The following is a 14,752-nucleotide window of genomic DNA, read 5'->3' on the forward strand; positions in this document are numbered from 1 at the left end:
AACCAGCACAGCTCCCTGCTATCTGAACTTGCTGCTTCCTTCCTACTGTTAATTTGTTCCTTCCTGCAGCTGATTTGTACCTCAATTTTCCTGCTATCTTTAACATTAATTCATTGTGTTCTGTGTTACAGAATGGTGTTTGAAGACTGGTTCCTGGACTGGCATTAGCCAGTGAATATCCAAATGGGATATTTTGGTCTTTCCTTCAAAGAGTTTGAAAAAATAGCTCTTTTTAATTTCATTTTACTTAAAAATAGTGAGGGATAATGCAATATGTTCACAGCACTAGTGGATGGATATCCCTGTCTCTGGGGAAAGAGGAACGAAGAAGTGACTTCTGATCTTAGCTTTCCATTGAGAAAGATTCAGCAAAGACGCAAGATTAGAGCACTTAACTGGAGAAGCAGTTTCGACCTTCAGTTAAGAATATTTTTGACATATTATTTCAATATAGTTAACCAAGGCTAAACTGTGTCAAGAAAATTGAATGAAAAAAGGAAGTGTAAAATGGGAACGAAGACAACTTGGAGAGCATGACAGGGAAGCAGGCAGAGGGGACAGGTAAGCCAGACCCTGTCTGATGGTGACCACCCCAGTAACTTGATCATGGGACAGGGCACCATTAAAAACCTTCCAATGGATCCTTTATGGGAAGATGTGAGTGAGAGACAATAACGTTTCCTGACCACACTGATTCCTGTGAACCTGTGTGGTCTTAAACTCATTTATATGGAGCACTGCAAGCAGCATAACCTGAATTAATGCTGTGAGACAGAAATGAAGCCACTAATGGACAGAAGGAAGCATGAGTCTAATGGTTCAAACACAGTGCTGGAGAGTCAGGAGACCAGAGCAGTTTTACCTGATTTAGCTACTGACTCATCTTGAGAGACTGCAAAGAATTCACATGTATCAAAACTGTTGCTGCTTGTGGCTTGGGGTCTGTTTTTCTGAAGTTATGGCCATTCTGAGCACTCCAGCTCGAGCTCCCATATGCCACGGCTGCCTCATCTGGAGGCTATGAGCATTCACTCATTCATGCTGGAGTAGCCCTGCGAGCCTCTCAGGGGAAAGGGCATAATATTATGATTTAAATAATTTACTTTAAACCTTGGCTCAAGGGATGGCATGGCCATTAAGTAATGGCCTTTGTAATCTAGCAAGCCTTTCCTGCCCTTCCCTGTGACTGGATCCTGTATTTAACACTTCACCTGGCAAAGCACGGAACAATTTTCCCCCATTTACTTTAACAAGGCAAATCTTTTACTCACCACACCACAGACACGCTGGCCACTTTGACTGAGATGGCCCTATAAGGGCTATACAAAGGATGACTCAGGAAAAGCTTTGCTAATCCTCAGAGTCTCCATCAGGTAATTCTGCGGTATCCAGGTATTGCCACTGGTAGCCAGCTTGGGCCTCCTGTCTGCCCATCAGGGCTTCTGTTGCAACAAGCACAAGCTCACACATAGTCATATGCTAAAGGCTTAATTACAAACGAACTGTCAGCTTGTGCAAACTGGTTTTTGCTGGGGATCGTTGGGTTTCCAGGGGTAAGCTGGGTGGATTTGAATCTCCACCTTCAGAAAAAAGGCTGTGTTGAGGGACGAGTTTGGTGGCTGTCGTGTTGTCATGGGTGTCAGTGAAAGCACTTGGCTTGTTTCAGAAAAAGAAGGGTATTTATGTAGGTATAGAGCTTGTGTAGTGGTTCATGGTAGAAAAAGGAAAGGAAACAAAAGAAACCCCAGTTTTCGTGGATAAACCATTTGCTTTTAGAGGTAAGTCAAAACAAGGACTTCCTGGGTTCTGACCCACAGATACCTATTAAAAAGTTTCTGTGAGGCAGGTTTGTGAGCTGTATGTTGAGAGCAAGCAGGGTGACTGCACCCATCAACTCTGTCCTCCCTGCATGTGACGGACATAATCTGGGACCTGGTATGGCTGAGTGCAGCCCCAGTTTATGTTTTTCTCCGCAGCACTGGGAACTTATTCCTGTCAGAAAGGGCACTGGATAAAGCGTATCCTGTCTCAGGCATGATCTGACATGGTACTGCCTATATTTTTTCCCTCAAGCGAAACTCCCACCGACATCAGTAGAAGTTTGATTCCAGAGGAAGCTGAATTTCTAGCTAGTTTATCTGATTCAAGCCTTCCTACATGAAACACAAGGGACTGGTGCAGCCTCTCCACCTTGGGAATCGCATCTTCTCACACCATGGCTGAACTTGCCTCAAGGTCTACTATGGAAAAGCTGAGTGAGTGTGAGCCATTTTCACAACACTGGTGAAGTTTTACAGCCTCTAGCAGTTATTATTGCACTGGGTCATACCCCTGAGGTAAATTATTAATAATAATAATATGTTATTTTTGTTAAACCTGACATCTCCTTTCATCTCAGCCCCATGCTTATCAGGAGCTCTGCAATAACAAAAAAGGAAAGTTTTATTTCCACATTTCCATCTCTTGGTCTCATAACGCCTTGTCTGCTTTGGGAAGTGAAGAGTAATCTGTGGAAAGCTTTCATGCTCTCAAACCTACCAAAACATGCAATATTAATTGGGATTATTAATTGTATTTACTGCACTAGCTAGTCTAACCTTGTTAAAGGCCAGTGTGAAGATGTGGGATCATTTCTGTCATTTGGAACATCCTGCATGCTACCTCCTCTCAGAAATCAAAAGGAAAATTACCTCACTTTTATTAATCATCCTTTTTCTTACAAGGTTTTGCCTTTTGTTTAGCTGCACTTCACAAGGAGAAGGTGTGTTTTCTGTGCTGCTTTGAGATCTTGGCAGTTAATGGAACTCTTTGATTTTTAAATAAGAGTTATTCCTCTGAGTGTACAGTATAAACCTAACAGGCAAGGGACTGTGCCTTTAAGTTCATCAGTTTTCCCAGTGCTGTACTGGAAGGATTGGACTGAAACTTTAAACATTTCTAGCCATACCTAGCATATGTATAATTTATAAGCCACACACCGTTTTCTGTCAAATAGGCGATTGATCTGACTCGGATCTCGTTAATTATCCTCCACATACATTATACGTTAACAGATCTTCAGTATACTGTGTATCAATATTAATAAGATTATAAAACACTATTGATAATTAGGAAGAGAAAGAGACCAGGCCTTTGATTCACTCTGTTACTAACGCCCCTGCATCTCTAGATTAAAAAGAGACCACTTTTCGTTTAATAATATCAGATCAGTACATCCATCTTCTAAAAGGCTTTATTAAGAGAAAGCTAAGATTTGCATCCCTATGCAAGGGGCTATTTGAAATTGATTATGGAGGCATCATTGATGTGTGAGAAATTTGTTTCTCTGTCTTGTCTAAAGGGGGGCCTAATAGGTGGGAGGGATTTAAGGTGGAGCACTGCACTCTTGGATCTTTGATCAGGAAATTCCTATTTTTCTTTGTCAGGCTATATTTGGTAAGCCGGATTGCCTTGTTTTGGAGGAAATTAAATGGGATGTCATATCACTTCCTTTTAAAAATAACAACATCTCTGTTATCACACTCCAAAAGAAAATGGTGGGATTCAACAGCAATATTTTTTCTTTAAATTATGTGGGTCTGATTAATTTTTTTCATTACTTTTTACAGTTTTTCTTTTTTCCCTCTGACCTGCCTTTTATGTTTCCATTAAGCTCATTTGCAACAAGCAAACCCGAACAACGAGCTGCTAACAAGGGCTCTGAAACACTTCATATCCAACTTGAATCAGGCCAACTTTGCTTTCCTAGAAATTTCATAGTAAAGGGGAGGGAAAATCACTGAAGAATGACAGAGAGAAACAGGCACAAATAAATTCAGGTTGTCACATGACTGGTCCTCCACTGGGATGCTGCACAGCACATTGCTGGCTTGGAGACCAGCACCACAGCCAAGTGCAGGTGCTTTCTGTATCGCTTATCAAATGATTCAACATTCGAGCATGGTATCTGCTTCTGCCTTGCTGCCCGTGTCCACTGATCACCGCAGAAGCCTGGTCTCATTGTCTTCATTAAGCTTCAGAGCAGCTCTTCCCAGGGTCAATGTGCACAGTGCCAATGTGGCTAGGCAGAGTTCCCAGGCCTCCCCCCCCCCCAGGCTCTGGAGCAATTCTGCAGCGCATCCTTCCTGCTGCTGACACCAGCTCTGCTCCTCTGGGCTGGCCAGATTAGGACACCTCATTCCAGCCACCACAGATCTTTTAAGCATCATGTGCCACAACCCTATTGAGGTGGGATTTCTAAAGTATCATGTTGAGGGCATCAGCAGCTTCTGCTGATGGTGCTTCTGATGGTGCACTGAACAAGGGGCTGTAGTGGAAGATACTCAGTGTGAGCAGCAAAGGGAAACTGAGGGAACCTACCCTAGCATGGACAGGGGAAATTCACACATGTATTTCCCTGCAAGGTAGCCCAGTAGATTCTCATTTCCCATGGCAATTCTGCAAACAGCCTAAATAAAAACATCAATTTCTGGCTTCCAGGAAATCTGCCTTATATATAATCTGCCCATTCCCCAGAGCTCTGCGATTTTCAAGCATGCTGGGAGAGATCATGGCTCTCAAGACATCCAGCAATGTGAGACAAGGGAAGTTCCAGGCTGCTGTGTCCTGTGGAAGTCTTGGGAAAGTCCCTTCATCTGCCTGGGATGTTCATCATACTAGTGAGGGGTCATAGGGACCGCTTGGGTATGACTGTGGGGTACAGGACGAACACCCACAGTACCTAAAATGCTGGTGGGAGCCCCTCAATACCCATGCCAGCTGGAGCAAGGCCACCAATCAGTAGTGTTACATCCAAGCTGCTCTGTTTGCCATGCCTCTTTAGTCTGAAGCTGGGGAGGGAGCGCTCAGCTGAGACACAGAGGTGAGGGAGTGCAGGGAGAGATGCTGACTGCAGCTGGGAGCAGGTACCTAAGCCCAGATTACAATGAACATACCAGGTACGTAAGCAATGTAAAGAGCTTTCTGAGGACGTGACCTCTGCTGCAAGAGAAACCTGGGAAAATGAAATGAGGCAATGCAATGCCGAAGAAATGTTCTGGTTTAATCTCTTGGATGCTTGTGCCCTTCTTTCTGGAGGGAGCCTTGAAGGAAACCACAGAAAGAACAGCAAGAGACAACAATGTGAAACGTTGCCTAAAGACTCAGAAAGGAAAACTCAGACTAAACCAATAAAAAAGCGCAGCAAGATAACACAAAGACCACAGTTTTACTTCCTGATATTGGAAGGCATAGTGGCTGGCAGGTTTTCCTGGGATTCCTGCAAGCCAAGAGTGTGGGCTATCAGCACAGCAGGGCTCTTCCGTGCCGGTCTCTGGCTAAAACCTTGCCATAGTTTCTCTCTCCAACAGGTTGCTGGTCCAGGCTCACTGTGGAGCAACTTCCTGAGCCAATGTTCACTTCTGGTGGCAGGGCTCACCAGGCATGAGCCGGGGACACTGAAGCCATTCGAACCACGTCACATCCATTCACACTGGTTCTTGCATACAGTCCAGGACATAAATAACTTGCTGTGTATTCCTGGAGACTCACCATTGCTGCACATCCTGTGCGTGAGCACAGCAGCACTCGCGTGCACGAGGATGTTTACCAAGGCCAGCAGGGAAGTGCCCGAGGTGTCATTTTCTCACGAAGGAGGGAGCTCATTCCCTTAGGCCCACAGTTTCTCCAGCTTCTTACAGTTTAGGAGATGACCTTACACAAAAAACCCACGCAGGAACCAAAGTTACTTTCATTAACAATGCAGAGAAGTCAAGATATTTACAACACTGAAAGCCAGCTAAACAAACAGGATCCAGTTCAGTTTTAAAGCACCAGGAATGTCCCAGGTTAATTCATTCATGTGAATGTATTTCCCAGCAGAAATCTGAGATGAAGAGAAAGCACTCAGCAATTTGGGGTTTCATCCTCTCTTTGCCAATCTCTCTCCAGAGGCCACCAGGGCATCACCTGCTCGCTGCTCCTCTTGGCTGCTGTGCATTGCAGAGGGTAAGAAAGCCCAGCATGCAGACTGTAAGCTAGTGCTGCAGAACCATCAACTGGCTTGAACTGGGAGACAATGGCCAGGAGAAATCCCTCACCTGAGCAGTTGGATGGCTATGAGACAAACACATCCTGAGCACACGATGAATTGCTTGTCTACCACCTTGTACGAATGAAAGAGCTGTTGATGCAATCAGGGTCGCAGCTGAGACAGCCACAGCATAAGAGAAGGGTTTTCCTGGCCAATCTTATCAACGTGACTGAATGGGTTTTGAAATTGCACTACCTCAGATGCTGGGTCCTGCCAGGTTCAGGCTCAAATGTGTTACAGGAAGAGCATGGAAGAGCTTGCTTTGTCCATGATCCTGCCGTCCATAGCTATGTATAAGTCTTCTGTGTCTCCAGCTCTCAGGCTGGGACTATTCATTAAGAATCAAAAGGAGGGGGGAGGAGAAACTATGTATGATTCTTTGCATCATCACAGCACATGCTGAAAATGAGATCCTTGGAGGCAATGGCAGCAGCCTGTATTTACTCAAATTAGGGCAGTGGTTTAATGCATCAGAGCCTTTCTGATGGATCATGACAATTTATGGTGTGGAACCATTAAGGAGGAAATGATGGGAAGGATCCATCATTGCAGACATGATGCTCCAGGTGTCCATCTAGCCCAGAGCAATTACTACATGGCCCCTTGACATGGCACCTCCAAACAGTAACATTGTGCCAGGATTTGCATATTATTAACCTGCTCAGCTTTACTACATCAGAAGGAGTAGAAAACAAAAGGAAAATATCCCCATTTGAGCTTTGGCATGGTAAGCTACTTTTCAACCCTGGCAACCTTTTAATTTTGATCCAAGAACAGTTGCTTTTGTGTTGAGTGGAGAAACCCTGAAGATGAACATGTGGCATGAATAAAAACAGCAAAACCTTGGTAGCTCTGCACTAAAGAAAAACAATACTTGGGCCATTTGAAACAGTAAGAGTCTGCTCCCAGCTTGAGATTTTGTCTGACAAATTTCAGAGAGAAGAGATTTTTTTTCTCCCCCTCCTCTAGCCCTGAGACATATTGCAAAAAAGATGCATGCACACGAGCCGTTGTCACTGGGAATGTTCCAGCCTTCCATTAACATTGCTCTCTATAGGATGGTGGTTGGCAGGAGTGCTCATTTTAAAATCCAAAGGCTCATGTCTAGTGCTCCAGCCCTTATTCCCCTGAGGTTTTTCAAGCCACTTGAGCCACTTGTCTGGAGCCTGCTTGCTTTGATCTCCTCCTGCATCGAACGTGTCAGGAGAGAGCTCTGCAAGGGGAAAGCATGAATCGAATTGAGCGCTCCCATCTCGAGTCTTGCCCATCGCAAAGCCATACCAGGAAATTGAGGAAATGTTCCAGGTTTAAGCTTTCTACCCTTAGCCAGGAATTAAAACCCCTTCATTAATCCAATCTTAAATCTCAACTAGCTGCTGCTTAAAGTGGTAATAAATATTTCATACCGATTGTGTTGCGTTCCTTGCTGTGTTTATTAAATGGAGTTTCTCATAATTCCAGTTATTCATTTTAATAGGTCAGGACTTGGCTGTGATTTAAACAGACCACTGAGGAAACAGCCGTGGTTAAACATTGTAACAATATGGATTATTAATTTAATTGGCCAGCTATTACTTGTTTTGACTCTGTGCTAACACATTTAGCTCAGTCTCTTGTGGCCTATAAACCACAAAGGTCATGACTTCAACATTCAGAAGAATGGGAAAAAGAGAATCAGGGCTGAGATTATGAGGAAAAATAGAGAAACAGTGTGGGGAAGACAGAGTGGGGAAGGCTAAGGGCTTGCTGGAGGCAGTGCAGGGCAAAAGGGGATTTATTTAGTAGCTCAGCAATAGAACATCCTCTAAACCACCAGCCAAACTAGCAGTTTCTTTCAGTCCATATCCCTCTGAGGTGATTTCAGACAGTGATTTTTACCTGCAGGTGTAATGATGGCATCCTCACACATTTAATATCACCTTTATTTTATCTCTGGGTTGGTTTTTTTTTGGTTTGGTTTATTTGTTTGTTTGTTTGTTTTTTTGTTATATAGTTTAAAATATACAGTGTGGAGAGCTCACGTGTGAATAATCAGCAGTCATATTTATAAGTGTGTTTAAAAAGCCAACCTAATGCACCAATTTAAAAATGCACCCTATTCTGGATGCTTTTACTGTGCCTTGACTGAAAACAATCTCATGATGCTAGTGAGATACAGTGGTGTGAAAAAGCACATTCCAAAGGGCATGTTAGCAAAAAGGGATAGTCAGGAAAAAATGTGGGGTTTATCTTCTGTGCACAGCAAAGCTAGTGCAATTTATACCACAGACTGCTCCGTTTGAAAGGAGACAAATCTTTCCATTGATTTTTCATGCAGAACTCTCAAAGATTCCTAATAGGAGTTCTGTGCATTGAATAGCAGCAGGATAGGACCCTGTATTTGTCTTGGCAACTCTGTGCACCAACGTGGCAGTGGGCAATGTTTCCATATTCATGCCTGCGCCAAGTATGCTGAGCATTCAACTTATATAGGTGTAGAGACCCTACCGTGAAGGAAACTATAGTACAAAGAGTAGTCAGATAGATTAGGCAGACAAGCAAGCAGGTATGAGTCTCCATTTTCACTGTTTCTTGTCTATTATGTGCCTTGGAACCTGTAGCTGCTCCTGTAACAAACTGCGCAGGCCAATAAGGTGAAAGAATGCAGCCCAAAACCTTTGTCTGCAACTGCAGGATCCAAACCATGTAGCTAACATGGGAAATGTAGTATGCATGAATATAGAATACATAATCATTAATAACAGCTGCCCAGACAAATTGGTGGGATTCCAGTGCTGTAAGACTTCTTCCATCTTCTCTCTCATCCTCCCTCACATAGCTCAACCCAATTTTTCAACACAGAGGGACACTGGGAAGAAAGACACAGGGAAGTAAAGAGCAAAGATTTTCTTCAGGCTTGAAAGCTTATTCATGGTGTAGAAAAGAGCCAGGTAGAGAAAAATTCCCTGCATCACTTTCTGGCTTTTTCCTCCTTTTTTTGCCTTTCTCTCCCTCTCCCTGACCTAACTTTGGCTCTCCTACCAGCCTTTCCTCACCGTGCCATTCATACCATCACTCACACCCCTGTGAGCCCTGTCAGCCCAGATTTCTTTGTTCAGGAATCCTCACCACTTCCTGCTTCTCTGCCTCCTGCCATGTCTTCTTAGGCCTCAAACCCACTTGCTTTTTATCATCCTGTCCCCTCATCATGCACCCCAAGTCTTGGCTCCTCTCCAATGGTCTTTATCCCGTCTTTGCTCATCTTCTACTCCCTCTACAACCAACAACAACGAGCCAGCAATCACAGCACTGACATGCTGTAACACAGCTACTCCCATCACCAGTTCAGGATATATTGGTTTTTGTGGGCATAGCAATACAGACCAAAGGCTAGGACCATACACTATATTCTGCCTCTTGCAGGCATCTTTTAAAAGCATCTGAGAATTCCTCACCCCACGTCATCAGGCTGTGTAACCCTGGGTTCCCCTGTTCCACCACTCCTCCTGACTCTGTGTGGCAGGCAAGAAACCATAGCCACTGGTACACTACTCACCCGTGGAACCATCCTTAGACTGCTGCAGGTGCCTCGTGCTGGGGCCTCTATCTCTAAGTGTGGCTGACAAACAGGGCTTTCTTTTGTAGTGCCTAGCACGAGCAGCCCCTAAGGAGGAGATACCCTTCCCTTCTTCTCCCCCACCCCCAGCCCTTGCACACAATACAGTATTTGTCATGGATTTGTTTTCCAGTACATGAAGAGCATAAGAATGCGTGCTTTTTTATGATAAGGTAAGCAGAGTGACCCTGTAACATTCCACATCTGAACTCAGAACGGCATCTGCCTCACAGCTGTCCTTGCAGCGAGCATTTCAAAAACACAGACGGCAAAAAAACAGCAGCAATATCTCATCGCCGATGTAGCTGCTTACAGCACAGCCCTCACCGTCTTCCAAATACCCGTGTTTGAGAGGTGACCTACAGCTGTGAAATTTGGATGCAGATTCCAACACCACCCCTTAATTTCAAGGACGTTCCAATATGAGTTTTACACAAAGCTTTTGCAGAGTTGCAGGCCAATTGCAAAATTTGTGGTTGGAGCTAGGTTCAGATTCTGAACACCCTGAGTCACAAAGATTTTGAAGAGCTCTGGCTTGCTTGCAGAATTCATGTTCCCTATTACTTGAGTGCATTGACATATCCTCTACGAGTCATGGACTAGAAGCCCACAGTGAAAAGCTCTGCACAAACAGAGAATGACAATAAAGGAGAGAGTTTACAGTTCAGAGTCAAGGCATAGCTACAGAGAAATGTGGAAATGCGGGGAAGGATTTAGGCTGTCAATGGGATGGGCAGTGGCCCCAGTGCAGTTGTGTTTTTAGTGGTAATCACGCCAAAAGAGGTGTTCTAAGAGAGATTTTGGAAGAACAGCTCAGTCGCTTTGCAGCATGAGTTCAGTGCAGGGTTCTTCTCAAGAGCTGTGGGTATCTGGCATGAAAGCACAGCTATGGACATGGGGATCTTGGACCAACTGGATTTCAAGGAAACAACAGGAAATGGGTGGAGAGGGAAGAATTCTTATAAAGGTGCTGAAGCAAGAGGCAAGCTGCTGCTACTTGCTGCAATAGATAAGGAGAGATAGTGAAGGAAGGCAAAAAGAAAGTTGATGTGATTCATGTGATGAAAGCTGAGCACCATTTGGAATAAATACGGGAGGAGATAGAGAGGGTTAGACCAGAAGAAGGGGTATTGCAATCAGATGAGAAGTGCTGCAACAAGGAAATTAGTGTCAAAGTTATGCAGAAAGGGTCAGCAAAGATAACTTCAGTGCAGGGTATTCAGAGAGAGCAGTCCAGCACAAGTCCAACTTGGGCTGAACATTGGACATCACAGAGATATCACAGAGACATGATGAGATTTTAACTTGGATATAAAGAAACAAAGTACAATAGAAAGAGTGAACAGGGAATCAAAGATGATAAATGAAATCAAATGCATGAAATCACTCAAGAATAAGACAGAAGGAGGGGAGAAAGCAACCATAGGCTTACCTGAAGCTGAGGAATCTGGTTATCTGCATTGGAGGCACTTGAGAGATCAAAGAGGTTAAAGGTGGAACAAGAGATGAAGTCTGTAGGGGCACTAACAGGAGAGTTTGAGAACTAACTGCTACAGGTAGAAGCTAAACCATAAAAGGTGAACTCCTATGTGAGAAAAAATGGATATAAATGACACCAGTTTTCAGAGGGAGTCAGATGACAGTTGTCAGGGTGTCTTTATGTAGGAGCAATGTAATTGTTCAGTTTGTGAAAATCAGCTGAGCAAAGACAGAATGGATTTGTTATGGAGGAAGTCAGCCTCGTCACAGGATTTCCACCAGAGAAAGTCTGACGCATGAGATGAGGGCAGAGGATCTCCGGGTGATTCAGAGCAGGAGACTGGCAACAGGCTTATAGCAGGAGAGAAGAGGTGAAAGGGAGTGATGCATGAAGAGAACCAACAGCTACCTAGAAGGGACTGAAGAGATACAACAAAGAGAGAAGTCTGACAGCTGATGAGAAATTATCCTCTTGGTAGATGGTCAACTTGATTTTTGGTGATCTGGAATATGACTGAAAAACTGCAGGAGGACATGAGTGCAAGGAAGCTCAGGGACAGTCAGGTTACTAGCATCAATGCAAAAGTTGCTGGGAATAAGGGCAGGGCATGGGACAAGGCAATGGGAGTTAGTACAGGAGGTACTAGCTGCAGGTAGAAGAGCAGAATGATGGTAGACACAGTGATACTCAAAAGAGGAAGAATGGAAATTGATGGGTTGGGTGGGTCTTTCTACAAGTTATAGTTCAGTTTCCCCCTATAGTCCTTCATGCAAGCTGCTCATTACTCAACAATTCTGCCTTACCTTGTGAGCCAGGTCTGGGGTTCTCTGGCGGGGGTTGCAGAAATAAGGTCGCAAACTCGTCATCATCTTCTGACCTTGTATGAGAGATCTTCCAGATAATGATGTAGCTGTAGAAAACCAGGAGAACATCTAATGGAAAGCACTTTGTTTTACCTCTTAAGATTTCTCTCTCTACAAGATGTTGACATCTTGTCAGCATCTCTCTACAGGATGTTGACAAGAATCATTATTCCTACCTTCACATACTTTTTAAAAGAGGAGGGACTATTAGCTCATGTGGAGAAAGCCCTGTTGAAAGATATAAAAAGGTTTGTAGTTGCACAAGTGCAACAACTCCTTCTTGGATGTCTTTAGGGGCCTGAAGATGGATGTTCTAACAGCAGTGTGAGTTAGTACAGGCAACCTCAATAGCCAAGGAAATGAGGATTATACTGGCTCATGTCTTCTCTACTGCGGCACAAATGGAAACCACACAGTAAATTCCTTCAGGGTGAAAATGGTCCCCCTTCATTTTGGAAGATAGGTGAGGACAGAAAAAACATTACAGAGCCCAGTAAAGAGCAGGTGGTGGCACTTTGCTTGTGCTAGGAAGAGTGATGTAATACTTAAATAGAAATAATTAGGTTGTTGGACACAAGCCTTCATGTAAAAGACAACATAGAAAACACATGTTTTCACATGTTTCTAATGCCAACCCCACCTGTACTCAATCAGTTTCATGAATGTTCACGTGACTGTGAAGTTTAAATGAGCATGCAGTGCAAGTCGCCAGCGCAGGGTGATTCAGCGTATCGCTGTGGGTGAGCAGCAAGTATTGCACTCTAAATGCCTTGCATGTCCTGTGATGGGCCAGGGGAACCTTCAGAGGAAATGCCTCATTTTGTGCTTCTTCGGGAGAAGGAATGAACCTATTGTCTAGTCCTCTGGGCAGTAAGTACCAGACTCTGAGCCCAGTAAGACTAGTGGGAATCAGACCCCAGGATCTTGTTGACATTCTGCACATTCTGTGGTTTCTCTTTTGTCAGGCTGCACACTGCTTTTGTGAGGCAAGAGGGGAAGGGAAGGCAAGAAATATTCAGAATTCTCTCCAAAGTCATTTATGGGAGCATTTATGGGTTTCGCTGTCTGTGTATAAACTTGCATGTGTTGTCTTAGGCAGGCTGGGTCGTCGGTTGCTGCTTAGGAGTTGACTAAGCTGAAAATAATCTTTTGTTTCCCATGATAACTTGTACTTTGAAAATGGAATTCAACAACTATGGCTTTTTTTTTTTTAAAAAAAAAGAAAAAAGAAAGCAATTGTTCATTTCAAAGTATGATACTGACAAAATATCTTACAAGCTAAGAACAACTAAGAATGCGTTTTACAAACAGTACAGTGCTTGACCACATCTCTTGGCAGATAGAGGAATATGTGTTATCTTCACTTAAAGAAGAGACCTAATCACTTGAAACTTGCTGGCAATGTATATCCTGAGTAACATCAGGGCTTTGTACATTCACAAACACTATACAATTAGTATAAACCAAGGCTTTAAAAAAAAAAGCCAAGCCTGTAGAACATATTCTGGCACATAGCAAGGAGCTGGTCTACAGCGCTCCAATGGTTTGCTTTGAAAAATAAGCAGCAACAATGGATCATTACTTGTTTTTCATTCTTACCTGACTCTGATTTGCCCCACTAAGCATTTCTGAAACTGTTCTGGCCTTTTTCCGCATGGTAAACATATTTGTAGGACCCACACATACACAATCTGTAGTTTTGCAAAACAACAGATGAATATAATATTAAATTATCTTGGTTAAACAGTTCACATGGAGCTGGATTGCCTTGCTACAATAAAATTGTGTGTTTGTAACTTCTAGTAATTAGCTTCATCATATCAAGATGTTTGCAGCAGAGATCTTTCTTCTACCAGCTCCAAGAGGTAAACCTAATCTGGACTCTCTAAAAAAGGTATTTTTCCCTTCTACATCCATTAATCAGGTTGAAATACTGGTATTTTCTTAATATTCAACATCCTTTGCAGCTCCTAAGTGATGTTTTTTGAGTCCCCAACTTGCCTCACAAAGTCAGGATGTGTGGATTTGCAAATTCTGTTACCCCTTAATATTCATATCCATAGAAGAGAGTGACAGGTTTGGGGAAAGACCCAGAGAATTATTCCAGACTCTTCAACTCAGATTTCATTTCTTTTCTTGATAGTCAGCGCTTGACTGTAATTCATTTTGAAAAGTTTAAACAGAACCTTCTATTTTTGGCTGACTTTGGAGCAAGGGCATTTGTCTATCCCTCATTAATCTTTATGTCACTTGCAAGATGGTCTAAAGAAACATCATACCTTTTCCTTTTGGAATAGATTCCCTAAATAGAGGTCCAGTGCTGCAACCCTTGTCCCCATTAAGGTTTTGCTAATGACCTTACCCCACTCAGAGCAAAGATTATTAAACCAGGCCAGATGCTAGTTAGATGAAGAGAAGACAAAAAGTGGCACTAAACCAGAAGGCTTCTCCTTTGACCCCCCAGTGGAGAGTTTAAGGTATCAGCTTTCAGTGGGATTGACTTAACAGAAACAAAGTGAGTTTAATGATGAGTGTGTTACAAAATCCCACCTGAATTTTTGTTGGTGTTGGATGGCATCATCAGCCAAGTGCTTCTTAGCACAGTTTAGAAGGTTATTGGTCCCTTTAGCTGTCCTTTAGCTACCAGCTATGCGCTGGCTAACATTGGTAGCCATTTATCTACTTGCTATTGCAAAAGTCTGACTAACTTCCAGCCAAAGAGTGAGAACTTGTTAATACATTCC

General features: G+C 43.4%; 1 protein-coding gene across 1 annotated transcript in view; it reads right to left on the bottom strand.

The window, feature by feature from the left end:
* Positions 1–1,731: 1,731 nt before the first annotated feature.
* Positions 1,732–14,752, bottom strand: part of TECTB (tectorin beta) — a 391,734-nt gene continuing 378,713 nt past the window's right edge. The window contains exon 10 of the mRNA XM_061458763.1: positions 1,732–2,023. Within this exon, the coding sequence (XP_061314747.1) occupies positions 1,959–2,023 (65 nt within the window). The 3' untranslated portion in view covers positions 1,732–1,958. The remainder of the gene's footprint in view (positions 2,024–14,752) is intronic.

The sequence above is a fragment of the Pezoporus flaviventris genome, unplaced genomic scaffold, assembly GCF_033815535.1.
Source record: "Pezoporus flaviventris isolate CSIRO_AGI_PZ_B2104156 unplaced genomic scaffold, CSIRO_AGI_Pfla_v1 ptg000029l, whole genome shotgun sequence".
NCBI lineage: Eukaryota > Metazoa > Chordata > Aves > Psittaciformes > Psittacidae > Pezoporus > Pezoporus flaviventris.